This window comes from Alexandromys fortis, unplaced genomic scaffold, assembly GCF_014885135.2.
Source record: "Alexandromys fortis isolate MF-2015 unplaced genomic scaffold, M_Fortis_MF-2015_v1.1 scaffold_191, whole genome shotgun sequence".
Lineage (NCBI taxonomy): Eukaryota > Metazoa > Chordata > Mammalia > Rodentia > Cricetidae > Alexandromys > Alexandromys fortis.
Window position 1 is genome coordinate 2614960 of NW_026068064.1, and position 15766 is coordinate 2630725.

A 15766-nucleotide genomic window follows, 5' to 3' on the forward strand; every position below is an offset into this window, starting at 1 on the left:
TGACCCACATGGCAAGGAAATCTGGACTTGGCGTATTACGTTTTGGAGATTTTGTCAAGTTGGGGGGAAATATGACAGCTTGTTATTCTTGGCTTCATAAGAGTTCATTGGAAAGAATTCCCATGGCCCAATTCTGTGGACACTGCTTATCCAGTGAAAGCACACACGCCTGTCATTCTGTCGTGCATGGATTCACAGGGATGGACATATGGGTGGGGGCCAGGCATTTGTTGCCCATCTGGCTCCTGGTGTCTCTTGGTTGGTGTTGACCGTGGGTCCACAGGAGATGGGGACATTTTGGAGGGAACTCGGTGTCTCACCTGTGGAGAAGGTCAGTGCTAAATGGGCAGGAGTGACCACCGCAGAGGTGGCCTCTGGCTCTGTGAGGGGTTAGAGGATGAGGTCAGACAGGGGAGGTAAAACCACGTCTGTGGCTGGAGCAATTGGAGCTACGATAGTAGATAATGTACAGCAAAGAACGGAGCACAAGGTTCTTAAATGAGTCATTAAGGAAACGGGAGAGAAGAAACCCCGTATGTGCCAACACTCCACTGCTAAGGCGTTAAGACTTTGGTCACTTCTACCCCATCATCCTTTGAGTGTAGACTGGATTAGAGTATGGATAGGGGGAAAAGGCAACTTTGCAGTGTGCCTATCTGAAAACATGACTTTAGCCAAGTGATCCAATGGACGTTATCAGTGGGAAGTCATGTGGGCCCTTTGAACACTCCGGGAGCTGATGCACTCCAAGGTTTTCTTGCTGACTCTCAGTCTAATACAGAGAAAAGAGCAGACACATCCAAACAGAAAGCTATCTACAGAATACCCCAGAACTGTTAAGTCCTTGAAAGATGGTGGCACACGGCTTTAATCCCAGCCAGCCCTCAGGAGGCAGAGGCAGGCGGATCTCTGTGAGTTCCAGACCAACCTGGTCTACAGAGTGAGTTCCAGGACAGTAAAGGGCTACAGTGAAACCATGTCTTGGAAAAAAAAATAAGAATAAAGACAAAAACAAAAGGGAAAAAAGTAAGCAAAAGGAAGAAAAGCTGTGAGAGACCCCAGCAATTCTCATCAGCTCGGAGTGACAAGATGGATTTAATGCTTGAATGCAAATGTTAGTGAGATGCAAAAGGAATCTGGAGTTTAGCTCATGATGATGGACCAATGTTGACTTTTAGTTTTAACATATTTTGAGCATGTAGGAAACTGGCAGGGGCCCCTGGCAGGGCATATAGCAGTATCTGGACTCTTTATGGATGATCTGTCAAGCCCAAAGTAATTTAACAGAGACATTATAACAAAAGAGGTTTGTGTGTGCTCTCAGGCGTGGATGCTGCATCCCGAAACCCATATTGCTAAGGCACTAGCCTGTGGTCAGGGAATCATGAAACAACCCTACTGGGGACCACGACACTCTGTTTATCAAGATTGACATTTTTGGATTGTGTGACTCTGATTTTATAGCTCATGCTCCATTGTAGGGCGCTGTAATTTTAATGTGTCCTGAGTTCCTTTGTTGGAAACTTAACCCCCAGAGTCAATGTTGGAAGAAGAAATGTGTAGGGCTGACTAGACTGTGGGCTCTGCCTCACGAGTGGATTGATGCTGATGTCGTGGTTGCCGTGGTTGTAGTGTCCTGATGAAAATGTGAGTTCCACCCCTTTCTCTTGGATGTGTCCTCTTGCTTTTTTGCCTTCTACCATGGAATGAGAGAGTCCTGCAAGCAGGTGCCTTGACCTCGAGCTTCCCAGCTTTCGTGTAAACATAAGAAATAAAACTTCTTACTTTATGAATTGCCCAGTGTGCTGACTCATTTTATGTCAGCTTGATACACGCTAAAGTCATGTGAGAGGAAGGAGCCTCAGTTAAGAAAATGCCTCCATCAGATTGGGTTGTAAGGCATTTTCTTACTTGGTAATTGATAGGAGAGGGCCCAGCCCATTGTGAGTGATGCCATCCCTGGGCAGGTGGTCTTGGGTGCTATAAGAAAGTAGGCTGAACAAGCCATAGCGGGCAAGCTACTAAGCAGGATTCCTCCATGGCCTCTGCATCAGCTCCTGTCTTCAGGTTCCTGCCCTGCTTGAATTCCTGTCCTGACTTCCTTCAGTGATGACTACAATGTGGAAGAGTAAACCAAATAAACCCTTTCTTCCCCAGCTTGCTTTTGGTCATGGTGTTTTGTCGCAGCAAGAGTGACCCAAACTAAGACACCCAGTGCCAGGTTTTCTGTCACTGCCACATCAAAAGGGCTGTGTGACAAAGGGGCTTTTGTTTCTAGCCTGATAGATGCAAAAATACATATGGGATCCTTTCAAGTTGTCCTGTTAGTGGGAACTGGAGGTGAGCCAGGTCCTGACATACTTGACTTATCAGCAGGCAGTGAGAGCTGTAGGTAAATAGCCATCTTTTAGGATATCAGTGGAGCTGCACCTTGAGGAGAAGCAGTGAGGAGGTTCTGTAAGTCAAAGTCTCCTCTCCCCACTCATCAGGATCAACATGGCGTCCAGCCTTCCTTGTAGCCAAGCCTTCTGAAGCAGCTGTTTCCTCTTCAAGAAGGGCCTGGAGGCTGGAGGATGTTGGCCAGTAGTGTGGTTTTCCAAACCCTAGGGCCTGAGAAGTTCCTTCTGTGTCTGAGGACATCTCACCAGGGGCCAAGGCTGGGTCACGGGTAGCTCTTACCTGGCCTAGGCTCCTGCTTTGCCCCATGGCACAGGACAAGGAGAGACTTGGAGGAAGCTTTCTGTCACCAGGCCCACGGCTTCAGAGTGACAGTTCAAATAATAAACTATCACGGTTGTGTGGCTAATGACCTTTAGCTCAGCTTGACTCCTTTGCAAAAGTGCTGTGTAAATGCACACAGTTGTTCAGGCAAGGAAAATGTTTTAACACGAACATAAGCAAAATGTAATAAGGAAGATCAGCGTATCACAAAAGTCATCTCACAACTCATCATTAAACAGGTGCTTGTATACAATTGTTCCCCGCGTTAGGCTGTGTTTTTAAACTCTGGAGATAAACTTTGTTTTGATCTGAGCACCGCCCCCCTTCCCTGTCCTTAAAGACCTCTGTCTCCACCCCTTGTGGCCTTGGAAAGTTTCCAAAGCCTTCCGCTTGCACAGGTCAGTGAGGCTTGCCAGAGTTCTCTCTCATGGCTGTGGGTGTTTATTCTGAATTTCTTGGAACTAGGATTTCTCTGTCAAGGAACTAGACCACTCAAACACACATGCCGCCATAGAGGGGAGCTGTGTGGGAAAGAGCAAGCAGGAGCGGCCGAGGCCGTAGAGAACAGATGGACTCCACTGGGTAATTGGGCCCCACAAGTGTCTAAATTCTTATGGGAATTTCACGGGTCCTTTCCTGCAGGGCAGAGGAGAGGACGTAGACGAGTGTGTACGGCTAAAGGGAGAGTGTAAAGTAGAAAGAAATGGGTTTGCTGGCAGAAGCGCATGTCAACTAAAGGAGAGTGGTAATCGGGGATTGAAAAGGAGCAAAGCTAGTTCCAGGTGATCACCCCACCCCTACAAGGCAGCCGAGGAGAACATTTGCAGAGACCAGGTTCAGTGTTAGGAAATGGGTCACCACAGTGGCTGGACCCAGCCGAGAAATCTGTGTGGTGGGGTAATGTGGTTCACAAGGTAGGGGTGCCTCTTGTCTTCTTGCTTCTTCCCTAAGTTCTTGCCAGACCGCCTCCCATTCCTTGGCACCTTTCCCAAGGCTACGCCGGCACCCAGAATTCCCTGCCACTTCCTGCTGCTCTTCTCCATCCACGTTGACACCTGCCAGCCTCTGTGGAGCCAGGCCAGGGAACGAGGGGACTGCGTACTCCCAATAACCGCTCAATACCACCAATCAAAAAGTAGTGACTTGAATGGAGCTCTATTAAGAGAGTCAGGATACTCTTGTGATAACTAACCCAATCCCGCCCTAAGGAGACGGACTCATTCATGAAACTTCCGTCCTCAGGACCCAGGGACCGTTCATTGATCCCCATCTCCCGTCATCATCAACCTGGAGATTAAACTTCTGATAAATGAGTTTCAGACACACCCAAAGCAGGGATATTTCTAGAAAACAAAGAGATAGGCAGTGGTCAGAGCTCAGGTGTGGGAGAGGTAGATATGGTGGTTTTTCCAGAGTTGCTGTGTTTAGCTGGAAAGAGCGTGGAGGGAAACTTGGTGTGTGATGCTTCCAGCAAAGAGAGTTACAGGGGTGGAGTCCGGTGTAAGGATGAAGAAAGACAGCGGGGGAAGGCTCCGTTTTCTCCTTTTCACTGTCTAGCCATGCTGATCCATGCCTGTATCTGGTTTGCAGGTCCACAGGTCTGTGTCGATTGCCCTTAGACTGAGGCCGTGTGCCTTACGTGAACTCCACTGGGACTTCAAGAGCACGTCGAAGTTTTGCTGTTGCTATATCTTTTCTGTATTAAGATTTGGCAAACATCGCCCTTGAGAGGAAAAATAGCTTTGTGTTGTTGTCAGAACCAGGACTCCAGGGTGGGTCTCAGTGTGACGCCACCAACCCCAGAACAGGAGAGAGCTACCTGCCTGGGACACTTGGTTAGCCAGCAGACTGACAGTACTGAGTGGTATTGTTTGTGCCAAGTGCACACATGTAATTTAAATCCTTTGATTTACTTTGTTTTTCATCCAAGGAGAAAAATGTCTTGTTTTGTTTTGTTTTCATGTCGCTCCAGCAGTATTCTGGCCCTAATACTGGTGTCCTTCCTCATTCCTCTGGTGCAAAGTGTACACTGTGTCCTCCGAACTTTTGTGGAAAGTGAATTCTCTGTTGACACCTGTGGAGTATGGGCAGCGAGAGAAGGGCCCGTCTTCCCGCCTGAGTCAGGATCTGGAGGGAGGAAATGTCCTGTGGACTGTGGTTGTCAGTCTTACCCTCTTGGTACCTTTTATGATCTCTACTTTGTCCCTTCTGACTAACAGCAGTTCCAGAAACATTGAAACAGTTGCTAAGGTTGTTTTAGCACTGCACCTTTAAATGTTTTTATTTTATATGCATGAGTGGTTTGCCTGTATGCATGTCTGTGCACCGTGTGTGTGTGCAGTGTCTCCAGAGGCTAGAAGAGGGTGTTCAGTCCCTAGAACTCAATTTAGAGACGGTTGTGAGCTGTCCTGTGGTTTCTGGGAATTGAACTCAAGTCCCCTGCAAGAGCAGCCTGTGCTCTTAAATGCTGAGCCATCTTCCCAAGCCCTCACTGTAACTTTTGTTTTATGCTTTATTTGGACTAATTTTGGTAGCTAATTAAAGCCCTTGATCAGTTCTAATAGAATCCAACTTCAGCTATAGTAGACGTATTTTTTTTTGCTTTCTGTAACTGTAATTAGTCAGTATTTTCAAAGGAGCTCTTTCATTGTGCCGTCCACATAACAGTTATTAATGAGATGTTTGACATTCTGTTTTCCATTTGGTCTAAAGACAAGCCAGTGAGTATATTTACAGCACAACTCAGTTTTGATGAGCTGCATCTCAAGTGTTCGAGGGTCACGGGTGGCCAGTGGACACTACTGTGAATGGTGCATTTTGGGGCTTTTTGTGGCACTGAGTGCTAATATTAGAAATAGTGTGGTTCCCAGTCCCAGCTGATACATCTACAACACAGTTCCTGCAACCAAGGCTTAGTGACTAGCATGGTCCTCAACTCTAGACAAAGAGCTAGAGGCAACTATAGGCTGAGAGCAGGAGAAATAGTCTTCTCCACCAAGGAGCAGACCAATTAGTTATCCAATACCAAGTGGTCATCCCTGAAGTCAAATGTGTGCATGTGTATGTATGTATGTATATGGGTGTATGTAACATTATATGGACTGAGGAGGTTGTATTTATATATTTAGAAGTGTGTGTGTGTGTGTGTGTGTGTGTGTGTGTGTGTGTGTGTGTAAAAACAACTGAAGAAAGGGCCCATAATTTGAGAGCGTGCAGGCAGAGGTACATGGGAGGGGTGGGAATGAGGAAAGGGTAGGAGGCAAATGATGCGCTTGTATCTGGGTGTTTTCGATGTTCTAAGGTGCACTTGGGAAAACCCAGAAGGAGGTGCCCATCACAAGGCATTACCTCCAGAAACGCAGAGAGGATGCAGCAGCAGGGACTGGAGGCCCTGGCTGAGGGATCCATCCAGTCTGCTCTGCAAGGGAGAGCTGACCTGAGATCAAGGGGTGAAGAGTTAGAGGGGATCAAACATTAAGAGTATTAGAGCCCTGAAGGGACCTGGAGAACTCTGGCTCTGACCCATGAGGAAGATACAGAAAGAATCCAGAAGGCACCTGACTGTGTAAACTGAGGCAGGAAGGCTCCCATCCCAGCCAGGCTTGCAGAGCTTCCCCCGAGTCCCAGGGACAGGGCTAGGAGTCTTGGCGCTGAGGACTTGTGGATTATAGAGGATCTTTTAGATACCCCTGCCAGATTTCTACCTACAAGAAAATCCCTGAAACTCCCCCTGGAAATCCAGGTGCCTGAGGGCCGACTAGGGAGCCAAGCCACACCTCGGGTGTGCTTACTTACTTGGCTGCAGCTGGCTGAGGGACTGTGAGAAGGGCCGAGATAAGGCCTCTGAAATAGAATGGGCCTTCCCTAACAGCCACAAACATCCCAGGACACCCTGCCTGACAGCAGCTGACAAGACCTCTGCCTCTTTGTGGCATGCCTATCCCCAGTAGCTGCCTGAACTGGCACCGAATGACACTATTCAGAAATTACCTCCTTAGGTAGCCTGCCTTGATTGTTTTCAGTGCCCTGTAGACTTGGGCCAGCACAGTGCGTGCTCAGAGACTGAGAGCCACTGCAGGTTCTGAGAGGGTGATCGATGCCCCCAAGCTTCAGTAGCTGTCTATCATCTGAATCTGAGATGTGTTGAGGAGAGCCAGGCTCACAGTGCACAAGGAAGGCTTGTTCCCTTTGGAGTACATATAGTACCTAAGTTTGGATGTTAGGTTAATGTTCCTTTAGACTTTAAGAGTCAAGAGGTTCCTTCTAGAATAACCGACCAAATGTTAGTCCTGGGTAACCAACCAATCATCAGTCCGGAAGCCACAATGTGACTGCTAATGTGTTTTTTAGCATTACTCAGAGGGTAGTGCTGTTCGCAGGAGCACATTTGCCCTTTCCTCAGCACCGAGTGCTTGCCACATGACGACGACACTTCAGTCACACCAGGAAGCCCACATGCAGGGATTTGTGGAGAATTTGCCAGAGTCACTGGGATGGAAAGCGGTGACTTTCCACCAGGATCCACATCCGGGTCCAAAGTCCGTGTCCCTAGCTACTGGGTCATAGCTGTCCACTGTCCTCAGGGACAACTACTGCTGCTGGGAAGTTATCCTGACACGTCACAGAGTGGGAAGACAGATGATTCAGGAGACTCATGTGTAAGGGTTTCTGCAGCAGAAGAGAGAAATCGGGTTTAACTTTTCAGTGAGAGAGAGTGGGAACGCATAGCCAAGGAGACAGATGGTCATGAGGGGTGAGGATTGATGGACAGAAAATTGCTCAGAGGGTAAGTGCTGAGTTTCCGATGTGCTCCCAAGAAAGAGGCTCATGTCCAGGGAAAACTCAATATGCAAATTCATATGCTGACAATATTTGGAGGTGAGACCCCTCGGAGGTACTTAAGAGTTGATAAGTTAGTTAGGGTGGGGCCCCTGTGGTCGCGTTAGTAGCTCTATAAAAAAAATGGACCCCTAAACTAGTACAGTTGTTTCATCTTGCCCCATAGTGTTCTTTTTAAGTGGCATTTTTGACATGTTTCAGACATGGCAGACTCGTGTGGCAGCCGGGGAGGAGGACACATTAGTTCTTTCCTGCCGCACGGTGTGGCCCGACGGACAGATCTCTGCTTTACTTTTGGTCTTAATTTTACTGGCGTTGTTGTTGTTGTTGTTTTGTTTTGATGTCCACTGTTTATATGTCTAGGGAAATATTTTGGGCAGGGTTAAGTTGTTTTGACTGCAGTAGTCCCTCTTCATCCACAGGGGTATCTTCCAAGACCACGGTGGATGTCTGAATCCACGCATTAACTAAACCTTATGTGTATTGTTTTTGTAAAACAGCCATGCATACATATGATAAAGTTTTATTTATGAAGCAAGTAGAGTACAGCTCTATAATGCCCTGCAGATCATAGCACTGTTTTCAAAATTTTATTAAGTCAAGAACTTTCACCTTATCGTTTTAAAGGAAGCTCCTTATGCTTTGGCACTATTATTATAGGTTTAATAGTGGTCACTTGGATTTAAGCACTATAGTTACTTTGATGGTTTTTTTAATAACTCAAGTTGATTATTAAGTGACTAACGGGCAGGCAACATACACACTGTTGGTACTAGAAAAGAAAAATAATCCCCATGCTGGGATAGAAAGAGAGCCAGGATAGAAAAAGGAGGACATCACAGGATGAGTTAAGATGAAATTGATGGCTTGTTGATTCGTAGGACTTCCTATTGGAATTATTAGACCATGGTTGGTTCTGGGTGATTGAAAACATAGAAAACCATGGGTGAGAGGGAGCTACTCCAATGGTCTTTCAAAAGAACAGTGGCGTTAAACATCTTTGTCTGTCTCACTTGCAGTTTACAAAAAAGTAAAAGTTATCCGGTCGTTGACTGCTCTCATTGTCCGCCAGCCCAGGCAGCTGCTTTGTCATGAGGACTCTGCCAGGCTTTCCCTCCACTGCACAAGTCACATTTTGCCAAAAGTGGCTTCTGGAGACCCAGCTATCAAGGAGGAGGTAGAAGGAATACACTGGGGTGTCATTTACTGCAAGTCCCTGTAGCTGCCCAATGACTTTGCTGACACCCTCTCAGTCAGAACATAAACACAAAGCCTTCCTTCGCTCAGATGCGGTGAGCATTCTAGTTTTTATCCTGGAAGGCGATGCCTGGGACTAATCCAGGTTGATACCTGGTGAAGTTGGAAGGGAATATGAGAACAGCCTACAAGGGCACTCTTCAAGGGCAGCGGCTTTTTGCCCTTCGTTGCTCAGACTGCTTTTTAATCTCCAAGAGATGGGAGTGGGGTCTGCCCTGTTATCCCTGGTGGAGCCTGAGTGTTCCTCAAAGCTGCTGTTGAGGATATAGCAACAATATAAAACTTTTATACTGTAGATTTGTGGAGGCTGTAGACACCATGGAACGGAGATGGATTTTTTTTTAGGCCATATGGAATGTCAAAGGAAAAATAAAATACATTACTAAAAGTTAATGTACACATATTTGAGGAGAGCGTGAGCAGAGGGAAACCTAAAACCTCAAAAATGTCTCGGACATGAGCTTTGGACTTTTGCCTGTTGTGAGGGCTCTTCTGGCTTTGGCTAGAGGCACTGCCTCCAACCTGTAGGCGACTGTCCCCAGCAGCCCATCTAACTTTCTGAGGTGACGGTAACATCTGAAAATCTTGGCGAGAGTTTCCTTGGGTCATTTTAAGTTCTGGTTGTCCACTATTTTTTCAGGTCAACAGCGTGAGCAGACAGACCCACAGTACCTAGTTTCCAGGACAGAAAGTAACAGACAGAGTCTCAGTAGGAACAGTCACCGGCCAGTAGCAACAGTCTGGGATTTGTTTGCTTGTGCTGTACTTATTTGCCATCCTTATCCTTGTGAATTTTACAAAATGCCACAGAAATACCTCAGGGGGAATCCAGCTGTAGCAAGTAATTTGGAAATGCACCAAGGGTTGAGCGCTCCAGAGAGGTGATACTGTCTCGTACTAGTTGCTGGCACTCTGTCAGTGAATTCTCCTGGAACTGAGAGATGCTTCAGGGGTGTGTCTTCAGATCAGTGCTAACCAGAAGCGGAGGTCGGTCTAGCTTTTTAAGAAATAGATGGGGGCTGGGAGAGAGACAGAGTAAAATTAAAGTGCTAGGCTGGTCAGAAGCGAGCGCGAGACAGTGGAATTAGCCCCTGGTGCTGTCTATGTTCAGGGCAAGCGCTGACATCATGGAGATTGCTCTTAGCATTTTAGCTTCTCAGCTCTTACAAAGCTGCAGTGTCTAGTGATGTAGTGCATAGCTTTGGCCTCCAGAGGCTGTTCTGCTTTGGTCTACTAACCTCTGAAGGGGAATGGGCTTTCAAGTTACGTATCTGAGAGTGCTCACTTTGGCAGGGCATTTATTAAGGTTGGAATAATACAGAGAAGATTGGCATGGTCCTGTGCAAGGATGGCATGCAGATCCATAAAGTATGCCCTATTTGAAAATATGTTATGCATTTGATACATAGATCCACCTTAGGCGTTGTGTATGTATTTCAGGCCATAGGCTTGAAGTCTCTAATGACAGCATTTCGTGTGAAATACTGTGTCCTTTCAGTATCTCTCTTTTAAAGCTGGCATGCATACATACACCACAAGATCACCAACATTTTCCAAAAGACAGCAGAAAATTATTTTAAATCCTCTGACTTTTCCATGCCTCAGTGATCTGGAAAACCATTTTTAGCAAAGTCGTCATGTAAAACACCCCCATAAAAGACATCTAACACAACAAATAGATCATATGCATTTTTAAAAGGAAAAATTATCACTTTTTAATTATTAGATCTTGTTTTGAGTCTTCCCTTATGTTCTTAATAGGGAAATAGGAAAAGAGAATGGGTTCAGGTTTTAACTCAGTGTTTTTATTGGGTGGTGGTAAAGGAGGCTCCTGGCATTTGGGAAAGAAGGCACTGTGAAGGGAGCAGCGATTGAGAAATGCCTGTCAAGGAACTGAAGTATAAAGTCCCCCAAAGCCACCACAGGGTCATGTGCCTGTGCTTGCTCCCTGTGCTCCCTGGCCACAGTGCTACAGTGGGAGGGGGTGGGGGGAGCCTTTGGTCACGTGGACACACAGGCTCATGTTCATGTGTGTGCCTGTTGTGAACTGGGGAACCTCTATGGTCCAGAGAGAGCTTTCCTTGCAAATCAGTGTCCCTCACAACTGACTGCCCCCTGACTTTGTGGGGTTTTGTTTTTGTTTTGTATTCTTTGTTTTGTTTTGTTTTCTCCTTTTGAGTAAGAGACTTTTTGCTGAGCAACAGGTATAATTCAAACAAACCGCCCTCTCTACTGCTGGGACAGCTTTGTTTTGTTGCCCCTCCTTCTCCTCTCTGTCCCTCCCTCCCTCCCTCCCTCCCTCCCTCCTCTCTGTCTCTCTTTCTGTCTCTGTCTCTGTCTCTGTCTCTCTCTCTCTCTCTGCTCTCCAACTCCCCCCTGTGACTCAAAGGAGGAGATCTGATAGCAGGAGTGAGGTTTCAACCTGCCTGTGGCCACTGCACCTTTGGTAGGTGCCTAGAACTTGCCAGGAAAAAAAAAAAAAAAAAAAAAAAGAGGGCAGGCAGGCTGCTGGGTGAAGTCATCCCTGGTGACACCTTCTCACAGGACTTCAGGGAAAATGCTGGGCCCCTGGGCAACACTCCCGCCCAGCTGCCTGTCAGAGTGCCTGGACTGAGAGGTGACCTCTTTATTTTTAGCAGGGGACTGTCACAGCTGTCCACTGATCTGCTTCATTCAGGGCAGTAGGCAGGCACTCAGCAAGTTTGTAAACACCGACTTTCTGAGTAGAGTAGGAGCCCTTTTCTCCAGAAAGGGAAGAATTCTTCTGCCCGCTGGTGAGTGGAAAAGGCAGCGTTGTCTGGCTGTCTTCGCTGTGGAGGCAGGTGCAGCCGCAGTTATTCTTAAAGGGCAGAAATGCCTGAAGGCGACGACTGTGGGCCAGGCAGAAGGTAATTATGGCATTTTATTTGTCTGGAGTCTGTGTCATTGTTGCTCATCTTAAACATATTGTGACAAGTTTAAATGTGTTTAAGTGAAAATTATAATTCTAGGAAATTTTCTTTGGCAGAAGCTAGCAGAAGAGAGGTAAAATTAGTAATCTAAGCCCAGAAATAAATACATGCAAAGAAGTGTCTATGTTTCCTTGAATGAGGAAATAACATCCTGGAGCTTTTAAAACTCATTTCCCCACGTACAGTGTGAGTCTAATTGAAGTTTTTGATGTTTCTTTTGACTTGAGACGATCGTGGCCAAAATCTAAGTTCACATTTTTTTTTAAAGCTTGCATTTTAAAGATTTGACAGGCAGTTGTAAGAGTTGACTACTGAGCCAATTTATCAATTTTGATATTTAAACATTTTTCAAGCTGTGGGTTTTGAAAATTCACTTAGCTCTCTGCCCTGGGTGCCTGGTTGTGAATGTTTTCATTGCTTTCTTACTGCTAAGGCGTGAGTACCAGGCAGGCAATAGTGCAAGCTGGCTTGAGCCTAGCTGTACCCATGGAGTCGCCCATCCGGCCCAGACAGACATGACGGGGATCAGCTCCGTGTTCCCACTGGATTTCCAATTGAGGTCCCCAAAATTTGAATCTGAGAGAAAATTACAAAACAAAGAAAGGGCTCATGGGTCATCTTATTGCCAAAGAACAGATGTCTCTAGGAACAAGAGCTCCTCAGACCGTTTCTGTAAATCATGACCTAGGGTATGGGTTGTGTGTGGCTATTTAACCAGTTGTGGTAGTTTCCTTAAAGGCTGCATTTCTCTGTGGTCCTCCAATTTCTATCTTTCCCAAATCCTATTAAATGAAAAAGGGACAGATTGGTATTCTATTGAGCAAGTTTCTGTGTAAAATGAGACTAGGTGTAGCTCCCGACTGTGTCCTTTGTAACAGTGCGTGGCACTGTCCATGGAGTGATTGACTAGCAAAGAGAACATTCTTAGAGACATCGAAACATCCGCACTGGTTGATAGGTTGGTCCATGGGTGTCATACATTTGTGTCCCCAGACTTCTGAACTTTCCCCAAAGCAAGGCTCTCCCTTTCCTCTAACGCCTAGGCATTCCCTCTGGCTCCGTGAGGAGTTTCGGACAGCTGGGCATTTTAAAGGAATACTCAGCAAATGAAAAGGCATTGATCAATTGTTTTTACACCAGGGGCTCAGGAATCCTTATCATCTGACGGTTCAAGGAGAGAGACTTGGCACAAAGGGAGTGAGCGCTGCTCTCCTGAGAAGCAGCATTATCAGAATTAAATAGTAACTAACCGCTGATAAGAGATATCATGAGCTATTTGTGATGTAAACCGAACAAGCTTTAGCTTTTTCTATGGAAGTCTCAGCAATTAAAAAAATATATAAATATAAACAGGTGAAAAGGAGTGTGTGTGTGTGTGTTTGTGTGTGTACACACGTAAATACATACATGATAATTACTGTTGCCCTCAGGGACTGTAAAATGTTGCATTGCACGTGCGAACCCCTCTCACTCCTGTGAGGTAACATGTCCCTGGCCCTCGTTTTTCATTCTGATGAGCTCACGTTTATTCCCAGCACTTGGCGGGTTTTCTTCTTAGATTTGTCTCATGCGTTTGTTTGGTTTTTCCTTCTCTGTGGAGAAATGGTGAAAGATTGAAGCTAGGCTAGAAATAAAATATTGTTAATTGGGAGGTAATTTTTCTCTTGCTAAATTTGAGATTATGTGCCTTTGGAGAAGTCCTTTGGTGCCACGTCTGAAAGAGAAATAACTGCTATAGTCACGAATCTGCTGACAGACATGTTCTCTGGACTTCGTTGCGGCAGTTCCTAATTGAATCTCACATCAAGGCTGATTATGTTACTTGAGTCTCATTTTGGAATTTGCTGTCCTGGATTGCTCTGTAACTCCTGGAGTGCTAAATAAAAGTTTGGTCTTTGATAAAACAAAATCAATACTAAAATAACCCTTCGAAAACCAAGCAAACGAACAAACAATAAAAAGCAGTGTAGCCCTGCAGGGTAGGGATGCCTGCCTCATACTGGGATGTAGCCTCAGGCTCTCAGACACCAGCTGCTAGTGGCCTACAGTCCCGTGGCTCCAGGTCCCATCTTAAATTCACCAGGTGGAAGAGGAAACCCTCCTTGTTGTTAGTCAGTGTTAGAAGAACACTGGAGGACTCACAACAGTTTCAAGGTCAAGAGCTGGGGGGGGAGGAGGAAGGGCAAGGAAACCTTAGTGAAGAAGCAGCTGCAGAAGGTAAATAGATATCTAATCCAGAAGCACTGGGTGGCAAAGAAGAAAGGGAAAACATGGAAGGTAGAGTAGCTCCAGGCTTATGGGAAAGCTTATGGGGTAGCCTGCAGCCTGCGGCTCCTTATCTGAGCTCATTTGGTTCCTGCCTTAGAGTGGCAGCCAGGCTGGCCCTGTGAAGTACCCTGATTAGATGGGTGGTGGGATGTGGGTGAATCGTCTATCCCTGACTCCAGATGACACAGAAGGAGATAGGCCTGAGGCATGAGGATGGGATCCGTCCACACGTGAAACTTGTTTTGTGCTTGTGTGTCTTGTCATGCAGATACTCTAACTGGGTAGTTATCTCTCCACAGTTACCTGTTCACACAGCAGACATTTGTTGAGTTCTGACTCCTTGACTCGTGGCTGTACCAGTGACGGGTTGGTAGGTGTGGACCCTGCTGTCTTGGAGCAAAGGGTCTGAGGGGGAAGATGGCCCCGGGGTGAAAGAATCCCTAAGTAAGAGCACTTCAGGCCACAGGGCCAGGGATACACTTTGAAGTGGCAACATGAGCAAACACCTGGTGTACGTGCTGGCGTTCTGGTGTCTTTACAGGGACACTGTGGTAGATCGGACTCGGGTGTTACTGGTCCTCTACTTGCAGTGTAGTGAAGATGTACAAGCTTGTTTGCAAATGTCACCGGGACTCTGGAACTGTGAATTCAATGTGTTTCCAGATCTTTCTTTTGTTCTCTGCTCTAGAGTGGTGGGGACTGTTGCATCACGTCTCTGAAATTCCTGCTCCAGCAGTCTTGGATTTCAGGGTCTTGTCCCTTCTCTACATTTTGGCATATTTGCATATCTGTAATTAGCATATCTTGGGGGTGGGATCCATGTCTACACATGTATTATACTAATGTATTATACATGCTAAAATTTAGCTTTCTTGGTGTTTTTAGTGTGCTTGCATTGTGACCATGAAGTCTGGGGTGGCAGATTTTACTTGTGGGATCATGTCAGCCCTTAGGAAGTTTCAGATCTTAGAGCATTCTAGACTTGAGGGTTTCAGACTCGTCTTGTCTAGCCTGGATTTGTTTCTGGGTTGTTGAAGGGTGGTTGTATTTAAGAAATCCAAGGCTCTTTTAAACGCACAATGGGCCAATTACTATGAAAATGTTATTAGTGATTGCATTGAATTTTAATTTTGGAAGATTAAAAGAAATTGATTGGAAACTCGAGAATAATTTCATTGTTATACTAGTTCACACTGGAAGGATTTTAGGCGCGATTTTATGTCATGGATGTGGTCTATCCATTGAGAATGCTATTTCTGAAAAATGTAGGCCTGACACAGAAATGTGCCCAGGTGCGTCAGAGCCAGCTTGGTGTACTTTGCCCTTCAGTTGAGGTGGATTCCTGTGCGCAAACACATTTAAGTTTTTGTGTCCTTGGACGTGTTCGTTCCGCCTTTCATTTGGAAATGAGGGCTGATGGGTGGTGTAAGTGCAGCTGAGGCTGACAAGGCTGTAAGAGAAGGGATTCTGGGCACCCTGCAGAAAAGTGGAAGAGGCCTGCGCAGGACCCCTGGCTGGGCCTGGGTAAGAGTGGTGTCTCTAGGTTTTCAGCAGCTGCCCTCTGGGGAAGGGAACGCCCAGTCTTTCAGCATTTGCTGATTCCTGTGGTGTAAATGCTCCCCTCGTCACCAGGCCACGGAAGAGTGAGAGAATTCCCACAGTGGCTCTCACGAACCTGTGGAGGCCACGCAAATGATGATGGGCCAACATCAGCATCGGCATTAGTTTGA

General features: G+C 46.3%; 1 protein-coding gene and 1 non-coding gene across 4 annotated transcripts in view; both read left to right on the forward strand.

Moving 5' to 3' along the window:
* Positions 1-15766, forward strand: part of Retreg1 (reticulophagy regulator 1) — a 125670-nt gene that overhangs the window by 79908 nt on the left and 29996 nt on the right. Inside the window, exon 1 of one of the 3 annotated variants that reach the window (XM_050120482.1) lies at positions 7380-7507. The exons of 1 other annotated variant lie outside the window; for it this stretch is intronic. In XM_050120482.1, the coding sequence (XP_049976439.1) occupies positions 7485-7507 (23 nt within the window). In that variant the 5' untranslated portion in view covers positions 7380-7484. Of the gene's footprint in view, positions 1-7379; positions 7508-11354; positions 11706-15766 lie in introns of those variants that run through there. One more of the 3 variants, XM_050120481.1, reaches the window with a different exon arrangement.
* On the forward strand, positions 10097-10200 carry LOC126487589 (U6 spliceosomal RNA). The gene has a single exon (XR_007588426.1). It is a non-coding gene; the product is annotated as a U6 spliceosomal RNA (small nuclear RNA).